The sequence below is a fragment of the Condylostylus longicornis genome, unplaced genomic scaffold (assembly GCF_029603195.1).
Source record: "Condylostylus longicornis isolate FDR11 unplaced genomic scaffold, ASM2960319v2 ptg000048l, whole genome shotgun sequence".
NCBI lineage: Eukaryota > Metazoa > Arthropoda > Insecta > Diptera > Dolichopodidae > Condylostylus > Condylostylus longicornis.
In genome coordinates, this window is record NW_026578017.1 from 15,612,012 (window position 1) to 15,625,719 (window position 13,708).

At 23.0% G+C, this 13,708-nt stretch overlaps 1 protein-coding gene across 3 annotated transcripts in view; it reads left to right on the plus strand.

Moving 5' to 3' along the window:
- LOC129610851 (cyclic nucleotide-gated cation channel alpha-3) overlaps window positions 1–12,307 on the plus strand; it is a 197,730-nt gene extending 185,423 nt beyond the window's left edge. For 2 of the 3 annotated variants that reach the window (XM_055523610.1, XM_055523611.1), the window contains exons 9-12: window positions 7,807–7,974; window positions 9,169–9,316; window positions 9,394–9,560; window positions 11,373–12,307. In XM_055523610.1, coding sequence (XP_055379585.1) covers window positions 7,807–7,974; window positions 9,169–9,316; window positions 9,394–9,560; window positions 11,373–11,662 — 773 coding nt within the window. In that variant the 3' untranslated portion in view covers window positions 11,663–12,307. The remainder of the gene's footprint in view (window positions 1–7,806; window positions 7,975–9,168; window positions 9,317–9,393; window positions 9,561–11,372) is intronic. The other variant, XM_055523612.1, reaches the window with a different exon arrangement.
- Window positions 12,308–13,708: the final 1,401 nt, after the last annotated feature.

Below are 13,708 nucleotides of genomic sequence, written 5' to 3' on the forward strand. Positions count from 1 at the left end.
CTTATATCATATAAAGTACTAATTTCAAAATGCAAATTTCTTTAAACAAATAATAAACACTATAATTTCACTTTAAATTATTGTACTTATTTTACATTAGTATAACAGTTTTTCATTTCAAAGCGATTTGTTTATGTAACGATATAGCAATTTACTTTTAATACAAAACTTAATTAACATTCTACATATTATTCGTTTATAATTTAAAATCTCCAAAACTGCAAAATATTAAATGATCCAATTAAAAAAAAACAAATTTTTAGTAAATAAGCAGTTTCTGTTTCTATAAAAATATTTTATTTTACACAGATACAAATAAACCAACCTAAAATATATTTTAATTTAATAAAAAAAATTCTAAATTCATATACCAGTTTCAATATACACCAATGTTTATGTCAAAATTAAAAAGAAAAACAAAAAATGCCGAAAATTTTCTGCTTGTATTCTGTTCCTTTTATTTTATACATGTATAATAATTATTACAGCAATATATTATACTATATAATCAGAATAATAATTACAATTAAATTTAATGAAAGAAATTTTATATAGCAGCTACACACAATAAAAAAAATTTGATTTTTCTTTGTTCAAATTCTATAGAACAAATAAAAGGAAAAAAAAAACAGAAAATATTTTCCCCAAAAAAAAATAATTGCTATTGTACAACAATAATTGAAGGTCGAATTTAAATTCAAACAAAAGTCAGGATTATAGAAAAGAAACAGAGCATAATTATGGCTGGATAATAATACGTTTGGCATATAACAACATAAAAAAAAATTGATTTAAAAATGGTATATACAATAAATGAAAACAGGAAAATTTAAAGTTTTACTAGTCAACTATAGGGTATATATTTTTTCTATTCTGCATAGTGGAGAAAGAACAGTATGAGTAAAAACTCTATTTTCATATCAAAGATTTATTTATACTGAAGTATAAATGATTTATATAACATTAAACCACAACTCGTATTGATATATTGTATGCCCCACCTAACAAGCATGCCTATCCTTCAGACTCAACATTCTAACGAACATGTTCTCTATGTGAGAATTAAAGTGCAACAGTAACTAGTTACAATTACATAACATTTTCCCTTTCTTTAGAAGACCAACTTTTATTAAATTCTTTGTATTGTCACAGAAGGTGTACGAAATTATTTTCCAACTCCTTTTAAAATTTGCGAATGTTATTGTAATGAAGCTTTTAAAATTTATAAATTAGTGATTCGTTTGAAAGAATTGACACCCCTACTTTCTATATTATATCACTCAAAAACGTTTTTCCTGTTTTAGAATCTTCTGAACTAAAAACGAAATTTAATATAGAAAAAAAAAAATAAAATAAAAAATTATACTCGAACGGAAAAGTAGATAAAAAGAAAAAATATTAAAATTTTTTTTTTGGGGTAAAATTATAATATGTATATGGATCACTTACACATGTATGTGCTAAATCCAATTATGTATATATTCTATTATACATATAATTGTAAATTTTATAAATAATGTAGATAATATAACACATGTAATAGCTTGACATAAACAAGATAAATATAATAAAATATAATTGGAATAAATAATAATTGCAAATACCATATGAAATTTAAAAATTTATAATTTTTGTAGAATAATTTGTCTTTATGTACAAGCTTATATACAATTTCTCAATATTCATTAATTTTAAGGACTTGGTGTATATTGAGTTAGAATTACTATAACACTATTTTAAATTCAACAATTTTTTCAATATTTTTTTTTTGTTTTCTCTTGTAATTTAAGAAAATCTTGAAGTTTATTATTAAAAAAAAAGCAATTAGTAGTTCGTGATAACGTTATATTTCAGTTTTCAAATTAATAATTCAGGAATTTTGAAGAAAGGTCAAAAAAATCGGGAGATTTTTGAACTGAATTTCAGAATTTCACATACGATTTTTTCTTAGATTTGGATAAATTTTGGATAAAATTAATTTAGAGTATTTTTCTGTTTGAATCGCAACTTCATAAAAATTATAAAAGTCTTACACAACTTTATTATCATAAGTAAATCTTTTAAAATTTTAATAAAAATAAATGAAATTTTTGAATCAGAAGAAACTCAGCCAGAAATGTGATTCAAGAATAAAGTTTTCTGAAATTTTTTGCATAATAGAAAAGAATTTTTGATTTAAAAAAATTCGAATAAAAATTTTGAATCAAAACAATGGTTTTTAATATAATACATTTACAGGAGAAATATATTTTTTTTTCCAAACAACGAGTTATAATAAATAAAGAACTTGCGTCTTCCAAAAAATTTTCATTGCTCGTTCAATAAATTATATTATGATACTTCATGTCGTATTGCATATATTTAGGATGACAGCTAAATTAAGGAATTCTATTACTGTAATTGATTGTACTATGTGTAATTTAAAATTCAAGTACTTTCAAAGAAATAAGTTACAGAAAACTGCAAGTTTTTAAATTTTGAAAGGCGATAAATTAATGGGGAAAGAAGGTAAAAACAAAACTTTCTTCTAACCAATTCTTATTTCAATTTTGGTTTAGGCTGGTTATAGTCCATTGATTTATTTTTAAATTTTGTTTCGCTTATCTTCCGTTTATTTTAATTTATCTCAAATGTAAAAATTATTTTAATATCGGTAGTCATTGTCTGTTGGTGACAACCATATTTAATTACTGCCGAAATTTATAGTTATTGAACTTATTTGAAATTGTCGTAATATAAAATAGTTTTCCCTCAAATGTATTATTCAAAATGCCTGAAAATCAGAAAAAAATTCTTTATTTTTGCCCTAATATTTGATTTTAAAAAATTTACAACAATAATTTAAAAATTATTATTTAATAATAATTTTCTCATTCATATTTCAGAGGTTACGTGGAATGCATCATAACCCTCATTTATTGTATTTTTAAATTCAATTCAATCAATTATTATCTAACAACAATCGTAAATTTCGAAGATATTTAAATCTTTTGATTTTTTTTTTTTTATATTTATTCGTTTTTATGTACTACGTATATACAGGGTGAGCCTGCGTAACGTGACATAATCTCTCGGCGACAGAAAGATTGGAAAATTTTGTTAAAAAAAAATCATTCCTGGGCCCCCTGCCATTGACAGCAATTTGTCCCCCCCGGACGGCCAATAAATATTTAACCTCCAAAATTCCAGTTGAAATTTTTTTGAATTTAGCTTTCCATTGCATATTAACATTTTTAAAATGTTTAATAATAATTATTATGGAACTTAAAGCCATATAAGTCGATATAACATTTTTCGAAATTAAAAATTTTCAGCAGAGATTTTGGCGGTTAAATATTCATTTGCACCCCCCAGGAAAGATTTTTTTCATAAAATTGTCCCAACTTTCTGATTTCTGAAATTACACCAGATTCACTCTGTATACAATTTTTAATATATTTTTATTCAATTTTTGTAAGGATATTAATTCTTTAAATTATTATTAAATTGCTTATTACTGCTTTGTATGAATGTAAATGTTCATATTATAAAATAATATTTTTTAAGCATTTCTGAATATTTTGTTATACATATTCTATGATATGAGAAGAAATTATTAAATGTAGTAGATTTTCCAATTCTTTTATTCCAATTTTTTTTATTTTACACAATTTTTCAATTATCCTTTTATTTTTTTTTTTTCTCGTTTAACTACATCTCACAATTTTTGCTTGTTTTCAATATTTTATTTATCTGTGGTTAACATCAAAGCAGTTTTCTTTTAACATTTTATTTATTTTTAAAATTATAAAGTTTTTTATATAGAAAATTTTAAATGCAAGTTCTCTCTTTTTTTTCTTTTTTAAAATTTTTTAATATTATTCTTATATTTCTTATTCATATATAGAACTTACACTTTAAATATTATACACTATTATCCTTATATATTAATCTTTATGTACATATAATATTATTTTCACATACATAATAAATGCAAAATAAAAAAAAAAGAAAATGGTTATGAAATTTTCACTTTTTAATGCTACTCTCTTCAATCATATAAAAAAAATAAATATTATTTTAATTAATAAAAAAGACAAAAAAGAAAAAAAAACAAAATATAATTTTTTGTTTTGTTATTTTAATATTAAAAATCAATAATTATATTATATATATAAGTACATATATATATATATATAATATATATATGTTTATATATATATGTATATACACTTACATATGATTTATATAAAAAAAACATTAAAAATATCCTTCAAGAAAACTGCATGCTGTGCGTGAGTATGTATCCTTGCAACTAATTAAATATAATCCATTTTTTTTTTTTATTTATAATTTGTTGTTTTCATTTTTCTTGTTTTTCCTCAAAATATTTTTAATTGAAAAGAAATGGAAATTTAAAGAACGGGATTTATTTTATTTCTCTAATTTCCCTTTTTTTTTGTTTTTCATTTTTAAAAATTTTATAATATTTTCACCCCTCTTAATTTTTTTTCTCACCTTTTCTGTTAACTTCTTAACCCTATATTTCTTTGTCGTCAATAAAACATCTGTTTTTCCCTTGAATATTTTAATAAATTCTTTGCCGTGGATGTAATTTTTTTTATCTCTAAATTATCACTATTAAGAAATATTGTTGAATAACTTGTCGAACAATATTCTCGCATACAAACATTCTTTGCTAAGATAATTTGCATCGAAAAATAAGTAGCAGTCTCACACTAATTACATATACATAATTCTTTTTTACCCTAAATGGGAAAAAAATTTAGGAAATATCGCAAGAATTATTCAATCAACAAGAATTTTTTTTGCCGAACAATGTATGTATTTCGGTTTTAAAATTTATGTAAAATTCAGCTTAGTACTAATTATAATATTGTTGAGTAATTGGCAAGTGTTGAGTAATCTTATGTTCGAGTGTTGATCGATCTTATATCAATGAATAGTTCAAGCATATTATAATACCCAAGAAATTTTGTTGAAGAAAAAAATAAAAACAATTTCCAAAAAAAAAAGATTTAATTAATTTTAGAGAATTTTGAATTTCAAATATTGACGGGAATTCTTAGTTACCTTTTAGATTTTGCATTGAAAATAAGAATCCGTCTGTACGTCACTTATATAATTCAACAATTCTTTTATTTAGAAATCACCTTTAAAGAAAGTCGATCCTATTCTATTTTTACATAAAAAAGGTAAAAAACAAGTAGAAAAACCCATCAGTTTTTGGCAGATTTTAGGGCCTTGAATCACACTATATACTCTTCCATCCATACAAATTCTGACTTAAATTTATGTCAGCCTAAAATGCTAAAAATAAAATGACTCTTAAAAATTTCTGTTATCTTCAATTTTTTTTTCTTTTTTTTCCAAATTTTCCAATCTTTTCATTTAGACGATAACTAGAAAAGTTTTTAACAGGACGGACCTAGAATGTTCTTGTCTTCGCAAATTTCCTGCATTTGCATCTTATTTCTGATTCAATTTATTTCACAATAACTTTAGATTCCATTCAAAATTCTCTCAATCAATCTTCCGACAACAAGTTCATCTCAAATCCCCCTACCTTTTTTCAAAATTTCTTTTTATTTAATTTTCTCTTTTAAATTTATGAGTGACCGAATAATTTATTTTTTTTTTGTATATTTATTTTGTGAATTTTTCCAGTGGAAAATTTTATATATATGAAATGAAAATAATTATTAAATATTATTAAATATGAAAAAAAAAATTAGTTTTTTTGTAACTTTCCGCCTGTGTAGTAAAAAAATTTAGTTTTCAATTTTCACACATAATATTTTTCTTTTACTCATTTTTCCTTCATTTATTTAAAAAAAACATAATTAAAATCAAAACTTTTAATTTGAATAGCAAAAAAAAAAATATTAAAAATAAATTTTAAAAAAATATTAAAATTTAAATAAAAAATTTTTTTTTTTTCTTTCAAAATGTTTGAAAATGCAATCTGTAATTTTTTTTATTTAATTTAAAATTTTAATTTAATTTTTAATTTGTTCTTTTTTTTTTCATTTTGTTTGGAAAATGAAATTGAATTTTTTGTTTTCATTCCTAAAAATTTTGTGATAAGTTTTTTAACTTCACAATTTCAAAATAACAAAAAAAAAAAAAAAATTTAAAATTTTTAAAAAGAGCACCTGTTTTTAAAATTTTTTTAAAAATAATTAAAAAATAATTTTATTTTTATTAAATTTCAATAAATTTAAAAAAAAAATAAGAAAACACTCATTCATTCATTGAATGTAATTTGATGTTCACTATGCTTAATTTGTTAAGTAACAATAAAAAATAAGTGAATGAGTTCTTTTTGGAAACGATTGTATAATTTTTAATTAAAAAATATATTTTTTATTTAATTATTATTTGTATTTATTATTTAAATTTTATTATTAATTTTAATTTTGCGTTAATTTTATTTAATTTATGAGAATTTTTTTTTTTTCAGTGAAATTTTCTGTCACCAAAAATTGGAAATTGTTGAATGAAATTAAATAAATCTCTGTTCAGCACTTGAATTTAGCGGTCTTTGAATTCTGTCCACTTAAATGGAATGCAATATCGAGTAATCTTATAATATTATGCAATGGTTCTGTCTACACTGAACGCTTACTAAAAAACTTTACTGAAAAGTTTATCGCAACAAAAGTAAAAATATTACCAGATGAGAAATAATTTATTTCTAATTATGCTACAAATATTTCTCAATTCCTCGAAAAGTATTTCGGATTTGGCTACAAAATACATACAAAATTATTTTAGCCCATTCAGAAATTTTTTTTATTCTAACTAGATAATTTATTTTCGTAAACGCCTCAAACGTACAACTAATTTGAAAACTTTATATTGCTAAAATTGCTTTAAATTATATTCAAAATAATATGAAAGGGTTGAAAAGTACAATTATGTGAAAATTAGCTAAAAAGTGTGGTTGTCTCGACTTTGGATATAGATTGTATCTGTTCACTTTAAAAAAAAATTTCTAATTTAGACAAAATTTTTCTTAGTGCAGGACATTTCTTATTATTATTCATCATTTTAAAACACGTAGAACCATATACACATAAATAAATTATTTTTCATATTGTATTTTATATTTAAGATGAATTTATAATAAGTGCTGGAATATTTTTAAATAATTTTACTTATAGTTTCTAATTTAACAACAACTTAACATTCCGTAATGAAAATGATAACTGAAAAATTTTAATAATTCCGTTGCATTAACACAAATAATTCACGAGTACTTCTAAAAGTCATCTCATAGGCCTCGAATTGTGCACAGAAAAAGCCATGCTAGTTGATTTCATAAAATTTCGGGAACAGTTCAATTAAAATATGATTTTTAATTGGCTATTTAAGAAGTATTTTCTTAAGAATTTATCGGAACATGAAAACTATGTACATAAAAGTAATACCATATGACTTTAAAATTCTTGAACTCTAATACTTTCGGTTTTTCGAAGAGAATTTAAAAACAAGTCTTATGATTAAATTTTCAAATTAAGGAGAAAGAAAATTTTACTTCCATTATTTTGTTTTGTATCATTTACTCGATTTTCTTCATTTTCATTCTACGATTCTAACTATAAATTATTGAATCCTTTATATAACAAAAATTATTTTTTTTAAAAACAAATACTAATGTAATTTTTTTATTTCTTTTTCTTCCCTTCAAATATGAAAAAAACAAAAATGGTTTTTTTTTTTTTTTTGAAAACTTATGAATGTAAATTGCTGCCATACCATCATACCTTTTGTAAAACAAATTGACCACATCATTAATATCAGGAAATCGTCGAACAGCAAGCGTTCGCTCAGTTGGTTACAGTGATTTATTTGTTTTGAGTAAAAAGGATATGTGGGATGTTCTCAAAGAATATCCAACAGCAAGAGTACGTTTAGAATCAATTGCTGTTAAACGTTTAGAAAAATATAAAAAAGCACCATTAGAAAAAAGTAAGTAAAAAAATTTTTTTCCTTCATTCTTGTTTTGTTTCTTTTTTTTTTATTTTAAATTTGTTTTTTTTTTTCATTTACATTCTAACCTCGTAATCAGATTTTAAAAGTAGAATTTAATTTTTGCAATTTTCTCTTATATTTTTAATTATTTTATTATTTTTTTTTATTTTGCAAAGTTTACATAAACTCTGTTAAAATGTAGATATTTTTTAATAGAATCGTAATTAATATCAAGTGAATAGGGCATTAGAAAAAGATATTAGAAAAAGATGATGCAAGCAATAGGGAAATGTAAACTCCAATACAAAAAATTTTATTCAAAATTTTCAATCATAAAAATATACGATTAATTAACGCATAAATTAAAAAACTGCAGGGGTCTTACTATGTAATTTGATTTTTGTGAAAAGACTTTTGTGTATTCGGAAAAATGATAGGGTAATACTAATTAATTTGTATGGTACTACCTTTCCAATTCTGAAAATACAAAAATCGTTTCACATAGTACTATTCGAATTACTTAGTAAGGCCCCCATTTTAATTAAGCAGCGAACTTTATATTAATGAATATAAAGTTCTATTAAACATTACAATTTACATGTACAGTTTAACAGTTACAGTTGCTTTTACCTGCGAATATTTATTTTGATTTCGTCTTTATTAAATTCACACTTAAATTACTAGAAATATATGCAGATAAAATATTTATATTTTTGGTAAGGTCCTAATTTTTAATCGTCTTGTCTTAAATGTGAAAAATTTCGAAGGTCTGACCTTTTATTCAGATTGTATTCTCTGCATTTCTATATTAAATGTTTTAAAATAACAAATGCATTATTTAGTCCCTCTAACCGCTCAAATTCTCATCTAATCTATGGATCAAGCACAATAACCGGTTTAATAGATCATATTTTACATTCACACTGAATTTTTCATGGAAATAAGCTTGAAATCATATTTTCTGAGCACTTGCTTTTAGAATTATTAATTTTAATATCCTCTTAAACCTATATCCTAACTATAATAGCGTAAAATTGGCGAATAATTTCACATCTTTGTTAATACGAGTACTTTTATAATTTTTCTATTTATCAATCAGCATATTAAATATTTTGTTTTGAAATTCTGATTTGCTTTTTATAAATCCCACCATAAATATATTCATAAAAACTAATTTTTAATTGAAAATAGTAACATATTTTAATCCAGTTGCAATGGGACGTTGTCAATCAACACCTGGTTTAGTTGAAAGTGAAGGCCGTACAACCCTTGAAGATATGTGGTTACCACCACCATCATCAGCACCTCCAATAGCTTATAATCAAACATTAAATTACAGGTAAATATGAAATTAAAAATAATTTATAAAATCATATTGATGGAAAATTTCTGCAATTCTTTTATTATTTTATAAAGTCGAGCACCTAGTCCTAGATCACAGCACACTATAATTACTGAACGTCCACCAAGGACATCTGAATCGCCAGGCTCTATGAGTCCAAGTGTACATAGTTCACAAGATGAACGACCAAGAAGTCGTGCAACATCACATCAATCAAGGCCACAATCTCAACCATGTCGAGGTACGTAGTATATATTGTTTACGCTAATACAAATATCATTTTAAAAGCTAAAATTAGAAATTAAAATTTAAAATAAAAAAAAATTTAAAGTTTAATTTGATTTTAAGTATTAACAACTGAAGTTTTCTTTTTTTATTGAAAAAGTAACGAAAAACAAAGAAAAAGTTTCCATTTGAAGTAAAATGCAGCTACAGTGGCTCAAAGCTCATTCTTCGGGAGACCCTGTCTTTCAATTTTTGCACTATATTGATTATCATTATCAACTTGCACCTTGTTCCCTGGATTTTCTTCTGAAGGATTAAGTACGCTTCCATCTTCTTTGGTAACAGTTTCAACTGTTAATTTTTCATCTTTGTTAAGAATATTTGATTTACTATTAGGATCGACTGCACTGTGATTTTCTTCAATTATTTTATTCTTAGGAACTCCATGTCTTTCAGGTTTTTCACTAAATTCATCATCATTTACTAATTGTGCTGCATCCTCTACATTTTCTTCTTTTGTAATTTCATCGGTTGTATTTTTATCTTCAGTCGGATTATCTGATTCAGTATTAGATTCATTATTGTTTTCATTATTATCATCTGTTTTATAATAATCTTGCTCTTCATTATAATCGATTTGATATCCGGTATCATAAACATATTTATCAAACAGATTACTCCACAAATGATCTGGATAACTCCAATATTCTTCCATTCTAGTTAAATTTTCTAACGTAGCAAAATCTTCACAATTTTCGATATTATGTTGGAAATCTCCCTTAGCTAATGCAGAATCATTTCCATTAAATTTGCATACGAAAAATGTATAATCATTTTCGCTACCCGTAATCACAAGTATGTTTAGAGTCAAAAGAAACTTTAAATATAAAATATCAAATATTTTAAATATAATTGAAATGTTAAACTAAAACTCACAGTATTGTAAAATAATAAAAATTTTAAATTGATCATTTTAATTTGAAATATTTATTAAAAAAATAAACTAATAAAATAAACCTAATAATATTGAAATCAAAAACCAAACTGACAATCACATATTTCCTATTTGTTTAAAATAGCAAATACTTAAATTTAGTCGGAGTTATAAAGTTTTAATACGATAGTTGCTTAACTAATAAGCCAGCTGATTAAACTACAGCGAACTTTTGTTATTGTTTATTTTCATTATTATTCTAATGTAGCTCACCAAAATTTTGTTTAAAAATGAGAAATTTGGCAATTATATGAAAAGTTTTTGAATTGATCTTTGCAGAAAATTAAAAGTCAATAATATTTATACTCAATTCCTTCTGCTCTTTAAACAGTTTTGTACTCTCATTAAATCCGCATATATTATTAAATTATATGATACGAAGAAGAGTATTCGGAAAATTATTAAGAAAGCAAATCTCTTTTCAAATATTTTTGGCATATTATACAAAAAATTTTTGAAAGAAACATGCTTAATAGTTTAAGTCTGGTTGTCCTTATCTGGTTGTTTACAAAATTTCCTACACCGTTCAAAGTATCTTATGACAAATAAACCTTAGTGAGGGCATTATTTTTATATTTTTATGACAATATGTTCGACACCTTCCCTTCACTTTTAATTATATAGCTCTTAAAAATTTTTAAAATGAAAATTTCTGATAAACTGCTTTGTTCAAACTAAAAACAATATGTAAACTTTCGCAGTTCGAAAAATTTTTTTGTTAGTCTCAATCTGTTTACCAAAATTTCAATCAATTAAATAAAATATAAAAATAATAATAAATTCTATTTAAAATTCCAACAATTTAAAAAAAAAATTTTATTAAATTTATTTTAGGTCAAATTTGTGGTTCAATATCACATATTGAATCATGTGGTGGAGGTGCAACACCATTACTTGGCTCCCATGAAGCTTTAGAAGATGAAATAAAACGTTTACGTGAACGCCTCCATACAGTTGAATCTGAAAATCAAGCATTAAATACAAAATTATCACAACAACAATGGGAATTAGAAAATCGTTTAGCTGAAATTGAAATGCAAATATGTGGTGCATCATCAGCATCATCAATTGATCCAGAAAATGATACAGAAGAATTGGAAAGAAATCGTGAAAGTATCATATAACACGGAAAAGAGCTGCCCTTTATATATTATTATAAAACGTTTGACATATTAAATAATAAAATTAACAACAATAATGATAATGACAATTCATATTGGTTCAATAACAGTAACAGCAGCAATAATAAATTTTTTAATAAATATCATTATTATAAAAATAATAATAATAAAAAAAATAATAATAATCAATTATTATATATAACTTGTATTTCATGACAAATAGTCAAACGAATGTCAAAATTTATTCTTACAATGTGAATTTATTGAAAATGGAAAGAAAAATTAAAGAAAACGGGACAAATAAAAATGCAAAATTAAAATTTAATAATTCGTTATTTGAATTACAAAAACAAATTTTTTAAATGAAACCAACTCAAATGTAAGTATGCCAAAATCCAACAATGGAACTACATTTTCATTACGACAGAAATTGTAAAAATAATTTTGACAAGAAAGTTATCGTATATTTTGGGCAGCTTTAAAAGAACTATAGAAACTAACGTTACATTTAATTTTTTTTTTTATGTTAAAAACCTAAAATTTAAAATGCAAAATAAAAATTTAATATCGAAGTACTAAAAAAAAGCCAACTACTATTAAAATTATCTACTAATACTATAACTACGTACTACCACTAATGTTATACTCGTATTCAACAAATTAAAATGATATAATATATAAGAATATTAAAAACAAAAATATTATGAAAATATTGTACATATATGTATGTTATATATATGTGAATATTCCTAAAATTTGTATATATATATATATGTATTGATATAAGTAAAAAAACATACACGAAATATAAAAATTTTAAAAATAAATATTTGTAAAGAAAACAAAAAATTATGAAAATCACATAAGAAAACATTCTCAAATTCACTCTCTATCTGTAATTCTCCTATAAGTATGCAAAATGTAAACTTATATACAAAATTATTTAGCACTCATTTCGGCAATATTTTTCTTTTGGTTACTAACTATAACCATATTTTTGTTTTTAGTACTAGTAAGAAAAAGTAGAAATGAGACAAACAAAATACAGACAAAAAAAAACGTTTCAAGAAAAAGCAAAATGGAAAAGAAACCATAACAAAAAAAAAGAAAGAAAAACAAAAAAATTATTATGAAAACTGAACGGAAAAAAAGAACCATTTAGAATTAAAACGACAAGAAACAAATAAAATTGAAATTATTTTGTTTCAACAAATAAAAAAAAAATGTAGTTAAAAAATTTTATTAAATTTAATTATCTAGTAAAATAAAACAAAATATTATTAGAATTACTTATAGAAAGAAAATTATGAATTTTTAAAAAAATTTCAGTAATGAAAAATAACAAAAAACAAAAAGGCGAATCCACATTCAATGCGGCCAAAAGAACTAATCTCTTTCGTATACAGTAAATTTAAAGGAAAAAAAAAGAATATAAAATAATTTTATAATCGCCCGCAAATTCAAGAACACATCTTCGTGTTAGGGAATATTAAAATTCTGAATTATTTTTAAAACAAATAGTACAATAGATCCTTACAATTTTCTACACAATTTTCTTGCGTGTATAACATACGCAAGCATTATTTCTTTTTGGCCAAGCATAAAATTTCATTATAAAAAATTTTCGAAATTCAAAAAAGTTTTGAATTTATTTTCAAAAAATTTAATATAATTGTTTTATTTTATCCAAAATTAATACCGAGTCTAACTAAAACTAGATTCTTAAATTTACAGTAGAAATTTCTAATTATTATTTTTATTTAAATTTTTCGAATTCATTTTATAGATTACTAAACAAATAAATAAGTAGAAATATTATACACCCCACACTTACACAAGTCACATCATAAATGGGAAAAAAAAAATTTGTAAATAACAATATTATATAAAATGTACATATACATACATACTAGGTTAATTTAGAACTCAAAAAAAAATTTTTTGCTTAAAGACTAATAACGAAAAACAAAACAAAACCAAAAATACACTCAACGAAAATCATCAGCATTTTGTTCAAAAATCATCACAAATGCTAATTTTTTGCTATTT